Genomic DNA, 21010 nt, shown 5'->3' on the forward strand with positions numbered 1-21010 from the left:
TGATACAGCTCTCTCCCCTTTGACGGTAGATGCCCGAGTAAGAATGTGATGAGTTTGAATCCTGCGAAGGCAAACACACTGTGGATGAGTTGTTGCCATGCCAGAGAAACTGGTCGATTGCCTTCCCTGGGTGTGGTTGCACTCCCCCTGAAAGGGTGGATATGCAATCTGAGTGTGCCTCTGGATCTAGCATTGTCACTAGAGGCCCAGATAACCTCATGGCCAGAAGCACCTTTTGCCAGTTGCTACTGGTGCGACAATTACAGCCATTCCTGGACTAGGAGAGCATGACCAGTGCAATTCAGGCACTGGCAACTTCAATGTTAGGTTACTGTAATGTACCGTATGCGAGGCTTCCTCTGCGGTACATTCGGAAGCTGCAGTTAGTGCAGCATGCTGCAGCAAGGTTGCAGACAGGAGTGGGACCCTGCCTGCATATAATATCTCTGCTCAGAGATTGGCACAGATTCCCCATCTGCTAAGGACCAAGTTCAAGGAATTACTATCATTATATAATACTACTAGCAGCTTGGGACCAGTTTAGTACTTACTTCATATATGCCCGCTCAACTGTTTGATCTGCGGAACTGGCACTGTAAAGGTGCCACATATATGTTTTCCACACTTGGAAGAAATTGATCTTTTAGCAGCTATGCTTTGGAACTCCCTGCCTATTGACACCAGGCTGCGTTCTTTTGGTACCCAAGGTCACCTCAGTGAGGGCTGAGTGCAGATTCAAACTCTGGTCTCCAAGGTCCTAGTCTGACACTCTAGTCTAGCCCCTTCTCGGTAGTGGCACTAACCCTGTGGAACGCCCTCCCATCAGATGTCAAAGAAAGTAACAACTATCTGATGTTTACAAGAAATCTGATGGCAGCCCTGCTTAGGGAAGTTTTTAATTACTGATGTTTTAATATATTTTTAATCTTTTGTTGGAAGCCGCCCAGAGTGGCTGAGGCGGGGTATAAATATATTATTATTATTATTATTATTATTATTATTATTATTATTATTATTTAGTTATTCCTGCAGGGCTCGCCTGACACTACCCCATTTCGGAGCTCTATTTGCCCGCAAAATAGTCTCCTTCCCCAGCTGAAGCGCACTCAGTGGGGTCTAGGCAGGTAGAAGGCCCATAAACAGTCCCGTCCCCTCGCTACCAGGAAAACAACGGGACCACCAGCAAAGGGGAACGGCGTGCCAGTGGGATTGCTAAGAGTGCAACACCGAGGAAGCTGCGCTGGCGAATCAGCGTGGGGCCTTAGTAACATTCGCTTCCGGTGTTACACTCTAAAACGTCCGGCTCAACAGGGATTTCGGGACAGGACGAGCTTCGGGAAGTCCAGAGGCGGAGCGACAGTAGAAATGGCGTCTCCGGCGCGGAGTAACCACGTGTGGGTGGGGTCCGAGACGGGCATCCTGAAAGGTAATGGAGGGTCCGGGGCTCGACCGCTACTTGGGGTGAGATGTCTATTATTCAGCGACGCTGGGGAAACGGAGAGCCTTGTGTGGCTTCCGGGGAAATAACTGAGGAGGAAGTGTGGGTAGATGCTGTTCCTAGTGGCAGGAGGGGGTGACGTTGCCCGCATCCTTACAACAAATTATGGTGCTTTGGGCTTCTGAGCATGTACAGAGTGCCTCTCCCCTTTCTGAGACATGTTTTGAAGGAAGTACATTATAGGTAGTACATGTGAAAGAAGGGGAGGTGATGGGGAAGAGAGGATGGTTTCTTGGGTGGGGAGCGTATATGTGTAGACAATGAATGCTTGTTTGGAGGGCGGAAAAAGTGGGATAGGCAAATGAACAGAAGAGGCTAGGCTATTCAGTAGGCATTAGCCATAGTGGCTCAGTGGAACCTCCAGCTCTAGAGGGAATATACCTCGGAATTTGCTGAGGACAAGCGACAGGAGATGGCAGTTGTCTTCATGCCCTGCTTGTGAACTTCGTGGAGGCATCAAGGTTTGCCAGTGTTGAAACTGTGATCCTGGAATAGGTGCACTGTTGGTTAGGTCCAGCCCAGTTCATGGTATGCTCTTAATGGGGAGGGGGAGATTGGGGCACTGTGGATAAGGTCTCTAGACACAAAGGCCAGAGGAGATATAGAGGGAGTCTTATGTGGGAGGGGAATGCAGCAACAGGCTTTTACATAAAAACCTATCACTTACCAGTCTAGTAGCTGGATGCTGTTGCTGTGCCTTTGAAAGGGGCTTGATCAGCTAAGTCTTTACAAGATTTCTTTAAATAATTATTGGCTGTGCTGGCTGGGACTGGTGGGAGTTGTAGTTCAGCAACATTTGGAGGGCCACGGGTTAGTCACCTCTGGTGTAGATCAAGTCCATGTTAAAGGTTACAGTGCCAGGAATGGTTGAGAAGTTGCCAAACCTGCATCATAAGTCTTAGCAGGAGGGAGCTAGATTAGAACACTGCAAGGAGCAGACAGAGGTCCACTAGCCCCTCAGCTTCCCCTTTCTTGGTGGTGAGTGACACAGGGAGAGTATGCCATCGACCTGTTTCTCTTTTCACCCTTCCCAATAATATCCCTTTCTTTCTCTTTTCTCCTCCTTCTAGGGATCAACCTGCAGAAGAAACAGGCCACAAACTATAAGTCAGGAGATGCAGTGCTCAGTCGACACGAAGCTGTTACTGCCATGTGTTGGGGCGATCCCTACGAGTCTGAGGTAATGGGGTTGCCAACTTCTAATGCAGCTGGCACAGTTTAGGGGACTGGATGCTGGGAAAGAAAAACAGGATACCTCATTGTATGGGGAGCTGCCTTATAGTGGGTTGGACTGTTGGTCCCTCTAGCTCAGTATTGTCAAAAAAAAACCCCACAACCTTCCCACAAATCCATTTAAAAGGGTGTAGAATATTAATCGGCCAAAGGCTAAAGGGAAATATTTTCACCTGGAGCCTAAAGATGTATAATGAAAGACAAGCCTCCCTCACAGCTCCTTGTGCATAAGATCTATGCATCTAAGCCATGGGGGAACACTAACAGAAACTTTCCTGAAGACCTCAGAGTTTGAGCAGGGATCATGCAGTGCCTGAAGTATCCTGGACTCAAGTTGTTGAGGATCAGTGCAAGAACGTTGAACCTGACCAAGAGTCATGTGGGCAGCCAGTGCAAGCATTTGGGCACTGGAGTTATGTGCTGGTGATAGTCTGTCACCATCAACAGTCTAGCTGCAGTGTTTTGCACCACCTGGAGCCTCCGGAACAGGCCCAAGGGTAGCCTTTACAGAGTCTTCCTTGTATTGTCTTTTGTGACTGGCAGCGACTCTCCAAAAGCTTTTCCTACCCCCTGCGCTTGAGGGCATTGTAACTTGCAATGGCAGAGGTTTGAACCTGGAACTTATTTTTGCATACATTCTCTCACTGAGGTGCAGTCGCTTCTCTGAAAGAATGCAGCCGGGGAGGTGCACGTTTGTTCCTTAATAGTTTCTGCTTTCTTTCCTCTTGTTTCTTCCCAGGTCTTTGTGGGATGCCTTGATGGATCAGTCAGATTGTTCAGTACTGAGAAGGGCAAGTTTACTGAGTCACGAGACTGTCTAGGAGGCGAGGGACCCTTTTGTGGCTTGGCTGTGCTTGACAAGTAAGTCTGAATCCCTTCAAATCCTTAGCCTTCATCTACCTCAAGGAAAGGACAGGCTTCATGTCACTTGATATGACGCCCATGGATTCCGCAGGGATGATCCTTGGGTGTTTGTACTGTAGAATGCACTCTCTTGGGCTGCCACACACATACGCACACCGAACTTCTGAGGTAGAACTACCAAAAGTACCCTCTGTGCCAGTCTCATCACCCGAGAAGATCTGTAGTGAAGTAAGCAATCTTTTAGGTATTTGGGGGCCTAAACCTCAGGGGTCCTAATTGGCTTGTAAGACCAATTTTCCCCTAGCCATGGCCACCTGCCCCAGGTGTGAGGCAGGTAAAGATGTAGCTATAAAGGAACAATCAGGAACGTTAATCTGTGCCAGCATGGTTCAAATTCAGAACCTTTTAAGTTTGGCACCCAGCAGGCCCGAGATTGCTTCCACTTGGAGGTCCCGAGTGATGCCCGTTGGCTGATCAGTTGTGACTTCAAGCCCCCTTCCTGATTGAACATTGCCTGGTCAGCACACAAATGTGTATTCCTTTCACTGAGTTGCAGGAGGTAAGGCTTTGTGGGTTTTTTCCTTCCTTGGAAAGGATTGCTACCAGCTCGTCTTATGCATTCTCCTTATTTATGGCAAATTAATTTCCCTCTAACTCCCTCCCCTCTTATCTCTCTTCCCTTTTCATGGTTCAACCAATTCCTACAGTTCCCTCATCACCTGTGTACAGTCTGGTTTGCTGAAGGTCTGGCGGGATGCTTCGTCGGAAAATGTGAGTCCTATCTTGGTGTCTGAGGAAGGTGGGGAGGGGGAGAGATGGGTTCCAGGCCACAAAATAGCCTTTTAAGGCGCCACAATGCTTTTTATTGTTTTTAATTTTTCTAAATATCTTTGCAGTCTTAAGTGCTAGAAACTTGTTGGGTTTTGCTTACTGAAAGAGCTATGTTCAGGGAGTTAAGTTCTGCAGATTGTATCCCATACTTGTTCTACTCAGGGTAGACCCATTGAAGCTATTGAGCTTAAAAGGTAAAGGGACCCCTGACCATTAGGTCCAGTCGTGACAGATTCTGCGGTTGCGGCGCTCATCTCGCTTTATTGGCCGAGGGAGCCGGCGTACAGCTTCTGGGTCATGTGGCCAGCATGACTAAGCCGCTTCTGGCGAACCAGAGCAGCGCACAGAAACGCCGTTTACCTTCCCGCTGGAGCAGTACCTATTTATCTACTTGCACTTTGACGTGCTTTCGAACTGCTAGGTGGGCAGGAGCAGGGACTGAGCAACGGGAGCTCACCCCGTTGCAGGGATTCGAACCGTCGACCTTCTGATCGGCAAGCCCTAGGCTCTGTGGTTCAACCCATTTGAGTGGGACTCCACTGAATAGAACTTAATTGGTTTCAACCTATGACTATACTCCTGTGGAACTGCACCTTTTGCACAATGCTACTGTAAAATGACAACATTTTTTAAAAAAGCAAACCAAAACCCTACAACATAATTGTTGCTTTATCCATCCTTGCAGCAAAAGTGGATTTCTCGCCACCCTCTTCAATGTTGCATATTTTGGGGAGGAACTAAGAATGAAAGCGGCTTCCCCAAGGCCAGTCATAGCTACTTAGCTGAGGTTTATGAACCTGCATCTGGCAGGTCCTCATGTTAGGTAGCCTGTCTACATACAGAACCATGGAATCATTGAGTTGGAAGGGACCCAAGGGCCATCTAGTCCAACCCCCTGCAATGCAGGAATCTCAACTAAAGCATCCATGACAGATGGCCATCCAACCTCTGCTTAGAAACCGCTAGGGAAGGAGAGTCCACATGTATTTGCCTTGGCTTTGTACACCTCCACCACCAGCTCTATCTCTTGCATTGCAGCTGGAGGTCCAGGTGGGCCCCGGCGTGTGCCGCATGCGCCAGAACCCGGAGCAGCCTCACCGCGTGGCCACAGGCGGGAAGGAGAACTGCCTCAAGGTGTGGGACCTCCACCAACCGCAGGAGCCCATCTTCCGAGCCAAAAATGTGAGTTTGCTATACTGTGTAAACAGCCTGGGCTCCTTTCTCCTGTCTTAGTGCACGGATAAGGGCGTAAGAAGAGCCCTGCTGGATCAGGCCAAAGGTGCATCTGGTCCATCATCCTGTGCCTGTAGTCCAACCAAAAGCTGGACTTGAACACAACGGTAGCTCTCCCCATTTGCAGTTCTCAGCAGCTGCCCTTCAGAGGCACATTTTGCCTCCAACTGTGGTAGGAGAACAACATGGCTAGAATCCATAGATAGCCTTTCCTCCATGAATTTGTCCAATCCTCTTTAAAGGCCATCCAAGCAGATTCCGTAGTGTAGTTCAGGAAAGATCTTTTTCCTTTTCAGATTCTTCAGGATGTGTAATGTATTGGAGAACGGCACACTCTTGCCTTCGTTCACACCATGCCTTGCCCTCTTGTCCACAGGTGCGGAATGACTGGCTTGACCTGAGGGTGCCTGTCTGGGACCGGGACATGCAGTTCCTCCCTGGATCAGAGAAAATTGTTACCTGCACTGGACACCACCAGGTAGAAGCTGGGGAAGACAGATATCTCCACTACATATTTCGGAAAGTTAGGCATTTGTTCTCTCTGCATTTGGACATCTCTTGAGATATCCTAACCAAATTTTGCACAGTGCTTCCATGTGTCCCTCGGAACATTGTCCAGAAGGGCTGGAAAAGGTTCCCCATCACTGCATAATAGTATTTGGGAGTGTTACAGGGTGGTCGCTGGTGTTGTTGGTCTTTCATCTGAGGCTGAAGACTTCTGCTCTTCATCCTCTTGGTCTTCTTCTGCCTCCAGGTCCGGATCTATGACCCCAGCTCCCCACAGCGGCGCCCTGTGTTGGAAGCCACCTTTGGGGAGTACCCGCTCACTGCCCTCTCCCTGACCCCTGACACAAAGTGAGTTTCTCTTCTCCCCAGTGCTTGGAATGAATGAGTTTGGTTTAACAAACTTCAATGAATTAGATCAAAGATCTCCCCCTTTCAACTGAAGGCAGTTCCCATAATTGCCAGGTGAATTAAATGTGAATGAAGTTTGTTTCAGGGTAGAACTTGGAACGATTTCCTGTTCATCTTCAAGTTCATTCTATTACATGTGCTTTTCTACTTCATAGATTCCTTGGGCATTTTAAGTTAAAGATCATAATTGTTGGGGAAAATAAGCTAAATCATTCACATTCCACCATGTTGTTGTTTTTTTGTTAGTCGTCTTAAGTATATTTAATACTTTAGCATAGCAGCTTGTAACATTCTGAATGCTGGAAAAAATTGCTGAGGATTATTTGTGTGAACCTGGACTGAATGAGAGCAGAATTATTTCATATTTTAAAGGGACAAATGTGAACTGGAACTAGTTCCTTTTAAAAAAATGAACTTTTCAAGCTCTGGATACAATCCCCAGCCTGCAATGTCCTTGGCTGCTCACAGCTAAGGGCCTACATGGATGCTGTCCCTTTGCAAAACTGGAAATATCTAATTCCTCCTTTTTTCACTTACAGTGCTGTTGTTGTGGGCAGCTCACGTGGGGATGTGGCAGTAATTGATTTACGGCAAGGTAAGTAAGAATCAGGATGATGGAGTGGGGAGGGGGTTTTGGATCTGAGGAGAATCTGGAAAGAGAATTGCAGAGGAGCAAGGTGGGCTAAAAACAGTGGGCAGAAGGAGATATTGATGTACAGCTGGAGAGGCAACTCTTTGATGACGGGAAGGTTCTTTAAAGCAAGACAGACAGCAGCATTTGGCAGGGGAAAATTCTCCTGCTGTGTTTTTTAGTCAGAGGTTGTTGCCAGCCTTTGTGGTCACATTTTGTGGAGTTATAGACACCGCACTCTCACTCTGAAACTACACACACCCTTGTTCTGTGCGGCCTATTCTGTTGGCTACAAGATGGTTCCGTACCCCAAGGCAGACCAAGTGGGGAAACATGAACCGTAGATCACCACCTCCCTTGGGATCCTGTACTTGGAATCTTGTAGTCTATGAATCACAGCCATGTGCAACAGACTTAAAATTTCCTGTTTAATTCCACACAAGTGGAAGAAAAACCTCACCGTTTTTTCTTCAAGTCTGCCTCTGCAACAATATCTTACTATATAATATATTTGTAAGGCTGTCGCCAAGCTGCAGTTCACTACATTCCAAATTCCACACTTGAGTAGTGTAGCCACACCATACCTGCCGCCCTCGTAACTCCGCCATTGTTGTCGTCTTGTGACAGGGCGGTTGCTGAAGTGCCTCAAAGGCTTCGCTGGGAGTGTCCGTGCCATTCAGTGCCACCCTGTGCTTCCGCTGGTGGCCTCCTGCGGACTGGACCGCTTCCTTCGTGTGCACAACCTCCAGCACAAGCGCTTGGAGCATAAGGTGAGGAGGAGCCCAACACGACAATGTTGCTGGTGTTTGCATATAGATTGTGGGGGAACCTCCCATCAGCGCCAGCCAGAATGGCCAACATTCAGTATTAGTGGGTGGTATGATTTTGGATTCTCGACTCCCATTATCTCTGGCTATTGGCCATGCCAGCTGGGGCTGACGAAGCTTGAGTTCAACAGTGGCTGGAGGACATCAAGATGGGGCAAGCTGGTGGCCTCCTCTCTGCTGCTTAACTGCACTATGTCTCTGTTACAGGTGTATCTGAAATCTCGATTGAACTGCCTGCTGCTAACCAGCAGAGAAAAATGGGAGGTGAGTCGAAGGGACCGAGGAGGAGGAGGTATTATAATTCCTGGTTGCCATGAGGCTCTGAGCACAGAGCGGGAGAAGGGTGTGGGGATTGTTCTCTCTAACAAGTTGAATGCTTGCACAGATGGAAGATTGTGTAATAGCACATTTAATTTCACCCTCATACGTAAAATAGGCAATCAAATGTGATGGGTTGTATCATCTGTTAGTCTTACTGAGAGTATACCTATTAAATTAACCAACATTAGGGCCCATTGATGTCAGTGGACTTACTCTGAGAACATAGTTAGGTGCCACACACTTATTGTAACAGGAGACATGAGTCAAGAAATCATGAGCATGCCTGTGTTAAACAGGTGCCTCTTTAAAAGCCGGCAGCATGCCAATACAGATGGGCACTCTCATATTTCAGCAGGGAGCGCATTGCATGCCACTGATGCCACTAGGGAAGCCTGTATTAAGGTGCAGATACATCCTTGATCTTCTTTCTCCAGGATGAAGGCGCCGACCCTTCAGCTGACCTCCAGAGTGACGTGAAAGAGGAGGAGGAGGAGGTGGACGAGATCTGGAACTCAATGGAAGTGGTTGCCGCCAAGCGGAAAGCAGAACGACAGCTGTTCTCTGACGTGGGGAGGGACGCACCCCGAAGGGACAAGGGCCTCAAAAAGCCGAAGAAGATTAAAAAAGCTGAATCTTGAGATCTGGGTGGGGAGGGGGTTGAAATGACATTTGCCTTTTTAATAACGAAGGAGGCAGGCATCACCAAAGTACCTGAATCTCGGCCTTGGACATGGGTTTGCCACAAGCAAAGGCCTTGGCTGGTCATGGGAGAAAAAGAGACAGAAACATTGTGAGCTGCTTTCTGCTGTCTCGTAGGACAGGTTTGCCATGGGGGGGGGGGGCTTTTAACCTCATAGCAGCCCCAGGTTATTTTTTGGATCTGGGGAGCTAGTGTGGCAGGAATGTGAAGTTTTATAGCAGGGGCTTCATTTCAAGAACCTTATGGAGACAACACATTTCCCCCCTGCATGTTTGGAATTCTCCATTTTCCTTCTCTCATTTTGGCTGCTGTGCAGTTAAGACCGCTTGAAGCTATTAAAAAGTACCTTCTTGCACAATATGTTCTGAATGTGGGCTATTTTCCCCCTGTGCAGGATCTCGGGTAGGAGAAAGTGTCACCATTCCCTGTCCTGCTTAGCATTTCCATTTCCTTTTTATTTTTAAGGAGTGTGTAGGAGCGATGTGTGGAAGCAACTTCTAACTCCCAAGTTTGGGACCACTCAGGATATTATTACCGTATTTTTCGCCCTATAGGATGCACTTTTCCCCCTCCAAAAATGAAGGGGAAATGTGTGTGCGTCCTATGGGGTGAATGCAGGCTTCGCACACCTCTCCGTAAGCAGCGGGAGCGCTCCCGCTGCTTGCGGAGAGTTGCCTGCATACTGAAGGCTGCGCACGCTGAGCTCAGCGTGTCCAGGCTTCGCGGACCTCTCCGCAAGCAGCGGGAGCCAGCGCTGGGCTCCCACGGCTTGCAGAGAGCTGCCTGTTTGGGGGCTGGGGTCGGGGGAAGCTCGGGCTTCCCCCGCCCCAACCCCGCGCCTGGGGGGGAAAAATAATTTCCCCCCCTTTATTTCCCCCCCAAAAAACTAGGTGCGCCTTATCGGACGGTGTGTCCTATAGGGCGAAAAATACGGTATATTCATATTCCAACTTTTCCAGGCCTCAGTGTGGCTTACACAAATTGAAACAACACAGATAAAAGTTGAAAAGTAATTAAACTATAATAGAATTAATACAAAAACAACTTATTAAAATACAGATAGTAAAAATAGCACAGCACTAATGGAAGCGCTTTCCCCTTTTAAAAAAAAATCAGTTCCCAAAAGCCTACTAGAATAAAACATGGTGCTGGCAGAAGGATAACCAGGAGGGAGTCAGCCTAGCTTCACTAGGAAGCGAGTCCCCACACCTGGAAGGCCTCCTTCCACATTCCCACCAAATGTGCCTGTGAAGGAAGCAGGGCTGAGAGAAGGGCCTCCCCCAAAGATCTCAGAGCCTGGGCAGGTTTGTGTAGCAGAATACGGCCCTTCAGAGAGCCTGGGCATAAGCTGTATTCTATAGGCCATAACCAACACTTTGAATTGAGCCCAGAAACAGCCAGTGGAGAAGTCGAAAAAAGGGAGTAAAAGGCTCATTACAACCAGCCCCAGTCAAGGGTTTGCCTGCAGTTCTTCGTTTGTTAGAGTTTTCAAGCACTTCAAATAAAGCCCTACATAGAGCATGTTACAGTAATCCAAATGGGATGTAACTAAGCTGGATGAGAATTCTCCAGGAATGGGCACAGCTGGCACATGAAATTTAACTGTGCAAATGCAGTTTTGGCTACCACATAAATCTGGGCATCCAGGCTCAGGGCCGAATCCAGCAAAATACCCAGACTGGGAACCTGCATTTTCAGGGGGAGTGTTGCCCCAACCACGATCGGATTTGCAGATTTATCAAAATGCATACTGCTATGTCCTAGAAAAGATCAAAACAGTTTGCGACAAGAATGTCAAGAGTTGCTAAGAGACCGCTATTCCCCCTCACAGAGAGCGACAGTTTCCAGAGTGGATTAACCATGAATGTCTTTTCCTAGGGAACTTCAGATATTGTACCTCTGTGAGGAGAACGAGGGGGAAACTCCAGTTCCAATGATTCTTTGGGGGGGAAGCCACAATAGTTCAAAGTGGTACAATACTCCTTTAAATGTACAGTGCGAATGCGGCCCAAGATTGAGGGGATGAGTGGAAAACCTACAGTCCCCGTGAGGAAAAGCTAAAAGTATTTGTGGTTATTTAGCTTTGAAAATGGTTTTCCCAGTAGTGATGTATGGAAGTGAGAGCTGGACCATCGAGAAGGCTGATCGCCGAAGAATGGATGCTTTTGAATTATGGTGCTGGAGGAGATTCTTGAGAGTCCCATGGACTGCAAGAAGATCAAACCTCTCCATTCTGAAGTAAATCAGCCCTGAGTGGTCACTGGAAGGACAGATCCTGAAGCTGAGGCTCCAATACTTTGGCCACCTCATGAGAAGAGAAGACTCCCTGGCAAAGACCCTGATGTTGGGAAAGATGGAGGGCACAAGGAGAAGGGGACGACAGAGGATGAGATGGCTGGACAGTGTTCTCGAAGCTACAAACATGAGTCTGACCAAACTGCGGGAGGCAGTGGAAGACAGGAGTGCCTGGCGTGCTCTGGTCCATGGGGTCACGAAGAGTCGGACATGACTAAACGACTAAACAACAAAGCTTTGAAAAAGAGATGGGTATGATAGGTCTTTAAAATAATAATAGGGTTAGAAAAATAATTCTACAAACTCAGGGTCCTCCACGAAACTCCTTCATACAACATGGTAATTTATGGAATTTTGCTGTGGCCATGGGGCTCACGACTACTGGCTTACAATAAAGGTAAAGGTACCCCTGCCCGTACGGGCCAGTCTTGACAGACTCTAGGGTTGTGCGCCCATCTCACTCAAGAGGCCGGGGGCCAGCGCTGTCCGAAGACACTTCCGGGTCACGTGGCCAGCGTGACATCGCTGCTCTGGCGAGCCAGAGCCGCACACGGAAACGCCGTTTACCTTCCCGCCAGTAAGCGGTCCCTATTTATCTACTTGCACCCAGGGGTGCTTTCAAACTGCTAGTTGGCAGGTGCTGGGACCGAACAGCGGGAGCGCACCCCGCCGCGGGGATTCAAACCGCCGACCTTTCGATCGGCAAGCCCTAGGCACTGAGGCTTTAACCCACAGCGCCACCCGCGTCCCATGACAGAGTTTGTCTGCCATTGGCTGTGGCTCCACCAGAAGATAGGTTTCCCTGCCTTCTACCCCACCAAGTAGCAACATTGGTCTGTTGTAGTTAAAGAGTGCTGTGGCTCCTTAAAGGCTTACAATGGTATTGTACTGGCTTACAATACCATTGGGCAAATCCATTGGGCTGGAATATATTTTTTTTGGGGGGGTGAACGAAATCCTATGCCCCACAAATAACCCAGAGATGCATTTTAAATAAAAGGACACATTCTACTCATGTAAAAACATGCTGATTCTTGGACCGTCCACGGACTGGATTTAGAAGGCGATTGGGCTGGATCCAGCCCCCAGGCCTTAGTTTGCCTACCCATGGTTATATCCTTCATGAGCTTCCCAGAAGCCTCTGGGTTGTCCACTGTCAGAAATAACTGAATACAACCCCTTAGCTCCACTGTAAAGAGACCAGTTGAAGTCAACAGACTTGTTAGTAACGGTTAATAACGGCCGGTGATTTTACTGGGTCTGAGCAGTAAGAGTGAGCTGGATATCACTAATTCCTGAGGGGAAGCCACTGTGAAGAACTGCCTTCAGCCACGGACCAGATGCCCATTTTTTACTGCCAGATGGGGTGAGTTTGTCCGCCATTGGCTGTGGCTCCACCAGAAGATAGGTTTCCCTGCCTTCCACCCCACCAAGTAGCAACATTGGTCTGTTGTAGTTAAAGAGTGCTGTGGCACCTTAAAGGCTAACAAATGTCATGGCATTATCTTTCAAGGGCTAGAGCCTGCTTCACCAAACAGACCTTTAATATGATCCAGCAAGAGCTGCTCTTATTATTCCACATCTTTTTTATTATGTGCTATTACTACAAAGAAACAGGGACGCGGGTGGCACTGTGGGTTAAACCACAGAGCCTAGGACTTGCCAACCTAGCAGTTCAAAAGCACGGCAAAGTGCAAGTAGATAAATAGGTACCGCTCCAGCGGGAAGATAAACGGCGTTTCTGTGCACTGCTTTGGTTCGCCAGAAGCGGCTTAGTCATGCTGGCCACATGACCCTGAAGCTGTACGCCGGCTCCCTCGGCCAATAAAGCGAGATGAGCGCCGCAACCCCAGAGTCGGTCACAACTGGACCTAATGGTCAGGAGTGCCTTTACTATAAAGAAAACCCTTGAATGCCCCCCACCACAAAAGGACACTTTTATCAGTTTTTATTCATATTCCCATAAAAAAAAAGCTTATTAAAAGTTAGACTTAAGGTTCTACCCAACACATTTCTCTTTAGTTCTTGCATTTATATCCCACCGTTTTCTCCAACAAGCTAAGGCGGCATTAATGGTTCTCCCCCTTCTCATTTTATCTCCAAAACAACCCTGTGAGGTAGGTTAAGATGAGAATGAGCGGCCCAACTCATTGAGTTTCATGGCCGAGTCGGGATTTGAACCCTGCTATTTCCTTGTCCTAGTCCAACACTCTTACCACTATACCACACTGGGTTTTTAATCATAACAGACTAACACAGCTTTCATACCATATATTGTATGTGGTTCAAGAGTGCTGGACTAGGACTTGGGAGACTGGCGCTCACATCCCAACTTGGTCTCCATGCTGCTGTCTCTCAGCCTAATCTGGGCATGGGGAACATTTAGTCATCCCGGTGTTGCTGCACTACACTTGCTATGTATGCTTGCTAGGGCTGATGGGAGTTGTAGTTCATCAACAACTAGAAGGGCAAAGGTTCCCCACACCTGGCTTAATCTACCTCACAGGGCTGTTGTGGGGGAACCATGTACTGAGGTCCAGCACGAAGGGCCTTCTGGCAGGTCCCTCGCTGCGAGAAGCGAGGTTACGGGGAACCAGGCAGAGGGCCTTCTCAGTAGTGGCGCCTGCCCTGTGGAATGCCCTCCCAGCAGATGTCAAGGCAATAAAGAACTATTTGAATTTTAAAAGACAACTGTTTAGGGGAGTTTTAAATGTCTGACACTGTATTGTTTTTAATTCGGTTGGAAGCCGCCCAGAGTAGCTGAGAAAACCCAGCCAGATGGGCAGGGTATGTACAAACAAACAAACAAACAAACAAACAAATTACCTGTATGTGATCTTGAGCTCCCCAGAGGACTGGTGGGATATAATGTAATAATAATCATTCTATTATTATTTAATGCTGCAATCTGCAGAACTGCCTTTGCTGATTTCTCCACCCAACATCTCTTATATCCCACAACTACTCTATCTGCATTTTTGGATGCAGTTTGGGAAGCTTTCTGTGTCATTCTGCAAACTATCCCTACTACAAAACTCTCACCATTTACAGGGGCTTGGAGAGGATTTTTGGAGCAGAAAAAAGGAGGCCCATGTATTCTCTCCCTCCTCTCTTGGAGGCAATATGCTGGGAATCACAAGCAGGCAGACTGGCTCTTGCACCCATGCCCTGCTTTGGGGCTGCCCATTGTGTCATCTGTTTGGCCATTGTGAGAAGAGGGTGTTGGACAAGATAGCCTGATCCTTTGGCCTGATGCAGCAGCCAGGCTGCTCTTACCTTCTCAAGGCAATGGGATTTGATTTTGAGGGGGAAATGCGGCTTTAATGCCCCTGGCAGCGAAATCGTATTTTTATTTTTTGTACCATATAACTTAGAGACTACTGTAGTTAAGCAGTATACTAAATTGCTTAAATCCATACATAAAACCAGAAGTAAGTCTCATTCAATCTGTATGGGATTTACTCCCTCCTAGGGAAACGTGCTAGGATCGCAGCCACCTTGGTAACGAAGGGAGTTGGGATCCGGGATCGGAAGGTGATATATTTTATAACAAATGCAAGTGATATAATATAAAAGAACCTTTTCCCTTTGTTTTTAAAGGAAGACGGTGGATGATGGTGGGCAGAGTGAGGCGAGGCAACTTTCCTCCGCCAAAGTTGGAGCCAAGGCGAAAGCGTGACCTCACAAAAGCCGCCTAGGGAATAAGGCTGCGGCGGCAGGCCCCTTTGGCGGGCCGGGCCGGGCCCCGTCCAGGCGCCGCGCGGCGGGCGATGGGCTGTGTGGAATCCAATGAAGTGCTTTCCTCCGAAGGGTTAGACACAAGCTCAGTAGCAGCAGCACCCGCGCCCGAAACGACTGCTCCAGCCTCGGAAAAAGGTGACGCCTCCTCCGCATCCCCGATCGCAGGAGGGAATCCCGCGGAGGGGTTTCCCCTCACCGGAGCTGGGAAAATTCGGGGAATCCCCAGGGCCTGCGCACGTGAGCAGGCAGGCCCTCGGATGGAACCTAAGGGGAGAGAGGTTCGAAGAGGGTGGGGCCTCGGGAAGGGGGCGGAACTCGCGCATGCACGTGGGAGGAGCTTGTGGAGGAATCGGCCCAGGCAACAGGAGGGAGGATTCCTATGGGAGGAACTTGACAGGAGTTAGGCGAATATTTTCCATTCCTGCTATAAAGCTGAATGAGCAAATGCAGTTTCCAACTGCAATAAACCAGCTGTTAGCATGCTCCCCCATTATTATTATTATTATTATTATTAATTATCATTAATTCTGTTGGGAGCCACCCAGTGTGGCGAGAGAAACCCAGCTAGATGGATGGGGTATAAATAATCATAAATTATTATTATTTATTTCACTTCATCGCAGAGATGTGATGCTTTCACTTTTAAACAAAACACAGTTGTGTGATCAGGGTCCAGACTCTGGTTAGTAAGAACAAGCCAGGATCAAGCTGAAATCTCAAATCTTAGCAAGTTCTAAAACCCATCACTCAACAAACCAAGCTTTTCTTAATCATATGTGTATAAAAGAGGAAAACAGGGTGCACAAACCCAAATGCTCACTGTGGTTGTTCACACTGTAGGAAACCATAATTTCACATTGCAGATTTTTCGGGGCGCTTATATAGTCATACATTTTTTTCCTTGTAGATTTAATTTAAACCAGAAGCTGCCTTATACATTAGAGGATACACTTGCTTAAATTCCTTCTTCAGCACAATTAGTAAGCCCTGTCCTTGTGCATCTGGCCACCCTGAGGAGAATATGCTTCTAAACAAGATCATGATAATCTAATTTACAACCTTAAAAACTAATCAGTAAATAGTGAAATAATAACCTAATATAAATAGCCTTTTCAGCTTCTTACCAATGTAGGAGAAACTGATATAGATTTTATTTTTTTTAAGGCTGCAAACCTCTGCACATGCATCTGCAAATAAACCCAATTAAACAAAATGGGACAGCCTCTGGATGAACATGCATAGGATTGCTTTATAAAAATGTAGACTGATGCTAGATTAGCTAACTGCAAATAATCCCAAACCTTGATAGCCCTGCAGAACAGGGTTGGGGAACCTTCCAGATGCTGCTATCCTACAACTCCCATCATCCCATTGGCCACACTGGCTGGGGCAGGTAAGAGGGAGAGATTATTTAAACAGAAGCATTCTGACCAGATAATGAGTAATAGCTCCATTCTATTCTCTGCTGGTCGGAATATATGTAGAGTAGTTCTGAGCACCACATTTTAAGAAGCATGATGATAAACTGCAGCATGTTCAGAAGAGGGCAACTGGGATGGCGAAGGATCTGGAAAGCATGTCCTATGAGAAACTGTTGTGGGGGACAAGGAAGAGGAGCAGGGTATGTTTACCCCGAAGAAGCAAATATTTAAGTAGACATGAAAGTGGTCTTCAAATATCAGAAGGCCCGTCACACAGACGATGAAGCTGACCTATTTTCAGTTGCTTCAGAGGACAGGATTATGACCAGCAACAGTGGCTTGCAGTCAGTGGACTAGGGGGACTAGGTTAGTCCCCTAAATGTTCCTGGTAAATTAGAATGACGGGGTCCAAGAGCCCTCCCGCTACCTTCCCAAAGCCCTCCCGGAGGCAGCAATGCTCCAATAATCTGTCAGAAGCCTGGCAACTCCTTCCCAAAGCCCAGCAAGTTTCTGACCTGCTTAAGATGCTCACACGTGCATCTCCCCCCCCCCCTATTCGCCCTTGCAAGGTGGTGCCTCTGGCCCTAACTGTTCCCCTACAAAAATATTAATTGCATGCCATGGACCAGAAAGTTGTATCTAACCAAGTTATACTGAGAGTAGACACATTAATGGATAGAAGTTTCATTCATTTAAATAGGTCTGCTCCAGCTATGGCTACCATTACAACCCAATGTTTAGAAACTGGAACTTGGAGCCTCCATGCCTGAACTTGCTAGTGCATCCATCTTAATTGCACCAGACCTCTTCCAACACACAGGGCCTGCTTGTGGGTTTTGTATAGGCACCTAGATGGCTCCTCTGAATAGAGGACTAGATGGGCCTTTGCCTTGAGCCAGCAGGACTTTTCTTCTCAACATGCTGCCACAGCAGCATGCAAGCTATCCCAGAACAGCAAGAGTTTCAGCGGCAGCCAATGCCACCCAGCAAAATTGGTGCTTGTAGCATTGGTCTCTGGTGCCCAGTTATGCCATGTGTTGGCACAGGGTCCTTTAGAGGGTTATGGAGACCAAAAGGCTAAAGCTTCCCTGGTTTTGCTGGTCCCGTCCCCCCCATTGACATGATCTTATAATTTTTGTTTGCAGTGAAAAAAAAGAGAAGACATAGCTTAAGGGAAAGGTGGGCAACTGGGAAGAAGTCATCTATCGAAGATCTGGGCAATCGGACTGAAAGCACAAAGATCCACGTGATCTGGAGACGTGTTTCTCTCTTCAGCACAAAGCGAGATTCCTTGAAGAGCATGAGCGCAGAAGTGGCTGGGCCCAGTCATCTGAACAGCGATCACGAACCTCATCCCAATACCTCTGAGAAATTTGGGGATACTCACTGAGGAGAGAGAGAATGTGGACAGAGAATGCAGAGCAGGCTATGGCAGCATTGCTGCAAAATACAGGCAGTCTTACAGCTAAGGGGAATAAACTTTAACTATCACGCATGGCTTTCTGTGAAATTCTTGGCTGCTCAAGATAGCAGATACCCATTTTGATAATGGTCAGGAAGAGGACCAGTAATGGGAAGTGAGGAATTCAAACATTTTTTTGGTGATCGTAATTAATTATGTGGGAAAGACTTGGACTTTTGACCCATGAACACAGCACAATATCCCATGCAGCAAGTAAAAGACTGTCTTTTTATTCCTCACACCCCTTTCCATCAGATGTTTTGATGGATGGGCCAGAGAAAAAGTTAACATTTCCTACATTGGGGCCAGTTGCAGGTTTGAGGGACAAGAGATGCCTTCAGTAAGCCTCACTGAGCTAGAGATGAGGAAACATCAGGCCTGGGGGCCAATTGTAGCCCTCCAGGCCTCTCTACCTGGCCTCAGAACCCTCCCCAGGCCAGTTACTTCACTGGCTCTAGGTGCCTTTGCCAGGTTAGAATGCGCCTGTCCGTGCCTCTTGCTAGCCCTGATGGAGGAGAGGGAGGGATATGTGATTGTGCATAGAGACGAGCCTACTATGTTGTTGTTGTTTAGTCGTTTAGTTATGTCCGACTCTTTGTGACCCCATGGACGAGAGCACACCAGGCACTCCCGTCTTCCACTGCCTCCCACAGTTTGGTCAAACTCATGTTGGTAGGTATAATTTACACCTGTTGCTCCATCCATTTTACCTTTGGGCCCACCTGCCACTGAAATATGGCCCTCGGAATGTTGCCCATAATTAAATGTCGCCCTCAGGCTGAAAAGTGTTATCCACCTCTGGCCCACTGTCATTGGAACTCCTTTGCCTCGCCATTGCTGGACAGAGCGTGCCAATGAGGAAGCAGGCAGGGGCAGCAGCTCCTCATCACTCAATGCCATTGCTGCTTCTCCTCTCTGGGCCAGACCACCAGACTAGATGGTGGTTAGACACCCTGTTCTTTTGGCCTTGCGACACCATTAAAATGCAAGAAGAGGCAGGTGAACAAGCAGTCAACAATGGTGCAGAGGGTGAGGAGGCCCAGCAGGGTCTTTGAGTGTGCCCCCAGGCATGCCAACCATTGATGCCACCCTGCACATGATAGAGAAATAAAGTCCCAGCAGACAGAACAGAAATATTCAGGGTCTTCCTTTCCTTTGAAGATTCTTAGTTTATGTGTATTTTTTCTTCAGTGGCCAAGGTCCACTTGTTGTTGTTGTTTTTTTCTTTGGACCCCTGACCATTAGGTCCAGTCGTGGCCGACTCTGGAGTTGCAGCGCTCATCTCGCTTTACTGGCCGCGGGAGCCGGCGTACAGCTTCTAGGTCATGTGGCCAGTATGAACAAGGCATTTCTGGCGAACCAGAGCAGTGCACGGAAACGGTGTTTACCTTCCCACTGGAGCGGTACCTATTTATCTACTTGCACTTTGATGTGCTTTCGAACTGCTAGGTTGGCAGGAGAAGGGACCAAGCAACGGGAGCTCATCCCGTCATGGGGATTCAAACCGCCGACCTTCTGATCAGCAAGTCCTAGGCTCTGTGGTTTAACCCACAGTGCCACCCGTGTCCCTTAAGGTCCACTTGTTTTCATTGATGGGGATGTTGCTGATGACTAGACTATTTAAAATGACAATTTGGTAAGATTTATTTTAGTTCCTCTTCCTCTAAGTTAGACCTCTGTTAGCTATCTCTGTATGTACTTGGCTTGTGTGGAAGTAGGTTTTTAGTTGCTACATTCACGCAGGATATTCAGAAAAAGAAGTTTTTTTTATTTCCAAGTGCCGTCTGGCAGCCACAATAGATGGTGGGTGGGTTAGTTAGAAGACTGCCAACAGTGTTGGATTTGGCCTGCCCAATTTGTAGGTTCCAGACTCAAATTATCTTGTGGTTTACTGTGCACTTTACCTGGTAACACAAATACTCTGCCCCCAAGGAGCTTATTGCTGAAATATTGCCAGTGGGGTGGGGAAAAGAGGATAAAGGAAACAGATGCTAGAGCAAAAAGGTAACATTTCATTTGACTACCAACATAAGAACACAAGAAGAGTGCGCTGGATCAGGCCAATGACTTATATAGTCCAGCAGCCTGTTCACTGTGAACAACTAGATGGCGGTGGGAAACCTGCAAGCAGGACCTAAGCACAAGAGCTGCTGTGGTTTTCAGCAAATGGGATTCAAAAGCCTTACTGCCCCTGACAGTGGGGGAAGAGCATAGCCATTGTGACTAGTAGCCATTGACAGCCTTATCTTCCATTAAACTTTACTAAACAATGCACAAGGAAAGAATGGAGAATATGACCTCTTTGTAGTACTCTATTGTAGTGTTTCCGTAGTACTTCATTTGATTTTGGGGGACGGACTGTAGCTGAGTGGCAGAACATCTGCTTTGCATGTAGGTCTCAGGTTCAGTCTCTGTTTACAGGTAGGTAGCCGTGTTGGTCTGCTGTAGTCGAATAATAATAATAATAATAATAATAATAATAAATTCCTTCCAATAGCACCTTAGAGACCAACTAAGTTAGTTATTGGTATGAGCTTTCGTGTGCACATAAAAGTTCATACCAATAACTAACTTAGTTGGTCTCTAAGGTGCTACTGGAAGGAATTTTTATTTTATTTTATTTTATTTTATTTTGTTCAGCCTCTGGCACCTCCAGATAGGGCTGGAAACATCCACTGCCTTAAACCCTGAAGAACAGCTGCTAGAAAACGCCTCAACAGCCGAATCTCTACCTGTCACAACGTTTCTTCTTTCTTCTTCTCCTTCTCCTCAGTTTGTAGATTTAAGTTACGGCCCAATCCTACGCACATTTACTCAGCAGCCAGCCCGACCCATTTCAATTACAGCTAACTCCCAGGTAAATCCTTTATTCTGGAATGCAGGCCCCGCCGGCTCTTGGTTGCCTAGCAACAAAATCCCGACTCTACACTCCCCCCCCCCCCCCGTTTGCCAAGGATCCCGGGAAGCGCCCGCCTTTTGTCGCATAGCAACAGAGCCCCGCCTCCCTCAACCGCAACGTCAGCGAAAAGAAGCCGCGT

At 47.6% G+C, this 21010-nt stretch overlaps 1 protein-coding gene and 2 long non-coding RNA genes across 7 annotated transcripts; 2 read left to right on the forward strand and 1 right to left on the reverse strand.

Annotated features, from left to right (window-relative positions):
• Positions 1 to 1269: 1269 nt before the first annotated feature.
• WDR74 (WD repeat domain 74) lies at positions 1270 to 9413 on the forward strand. The gene is made up of 11 exons (XM_083418614.1): positions 1270 to 1426; positions 2569 to 2678; positions 3471 to 3592; positions 4303 to 4366; positions 5465 to 5608; positions 6036 to 6137; positions 6414 to 6514; positions 7114 to 7169; positions 7833 to 7975; positions 8240 to 8296; positions 8788 to 9413. The coding sequence occupies exons 1-11, from the start codon at positions 1366 to 1368 to the stop codon at positions 8989 to 8991; spliced, it is 1164 nt and encodes a 387-aa protein (XP_083274740.1). The 5' UTR covers positions 1270 to 1365; the 3' UTR covers positions 8992 to 9413.
• A 5078-nt stretch (positions 9414 to 14491) lies between these two features.
• Positions 14492 to 18001, forward strand: LOC310667050. Of its 5 annotated transcripts, none has more exons than XR_014506142.1 (3): positions 14492 to 14633; positions 14949 to 15224; positions 17656 to 18001. It is a non-coding gene; the product is annotated as an uncharacterized lncRNA (long non-coding RNA). The 5 variants fall into 5 exon arrangements; XR_014506143.1 differs by having other exon boundaries at positions 14582 to 14633; positions 14953 to 15224; XR_014506144.1 differs by having other exon boundaries at positions 14584 to 14849.
• Positions 18002 to 19973: 1972 nt separating this feature from the next.
• LOC310667055 lies at positions 19974 to 20981 on the reverse strand. Its single transcript, XR_014506154.1, has 2 exons — positions 20705 to 20981; positions 19974 to 20414 (listed from the first exon to the last, which is right to left on the reverse strand). It is a non-coding gene; the product is annotated as an uncharacterized lncRNA (long non-coding RNA).
• Positions 20982 to 21010: the final 29 nt, after the last annotated feature.

This window comes from Podarcis tiliguerta (genome assembly GCF_965153285.1).
Source record: "Podarcis tiliguerta genome assembly, chromosome: 16".
Lineage (NCBI taxonomy): Eukaryota > Metazoa > Chordata > Lepidosauria > Squamata > Lacertidae > Podarcis > Podarcis tiliguerta.

What these genes read in the sequence shown, in the direction of transcription:
- WDR74 (XM_083418614.1), top strand. Translation starts at nt 1,366, where the DNA reads ATGGCGTCTCCGGCGCGGAGTAACCACGTGTGGGTGGGGTCCGAGACG. An exon ending in TCCCTGACCCCTGACACAAA is followed by an intron (nt 6,515 to 7,113) that starts GTGAGTTTCTCT and finishes TTTCACTTACAG; the next exon opens with TGCTGTTGTTGTGGGCAGCT. An exon ending in CCAGCAGAGAAAAATGGGAG is followed by an intron (nt 8,297 to 8,787) that starts GTGAGTCGAAGG and finishes TTCTTTCTCCAG; the next exon opens with GATGAAGGCGCCGACCCTTC.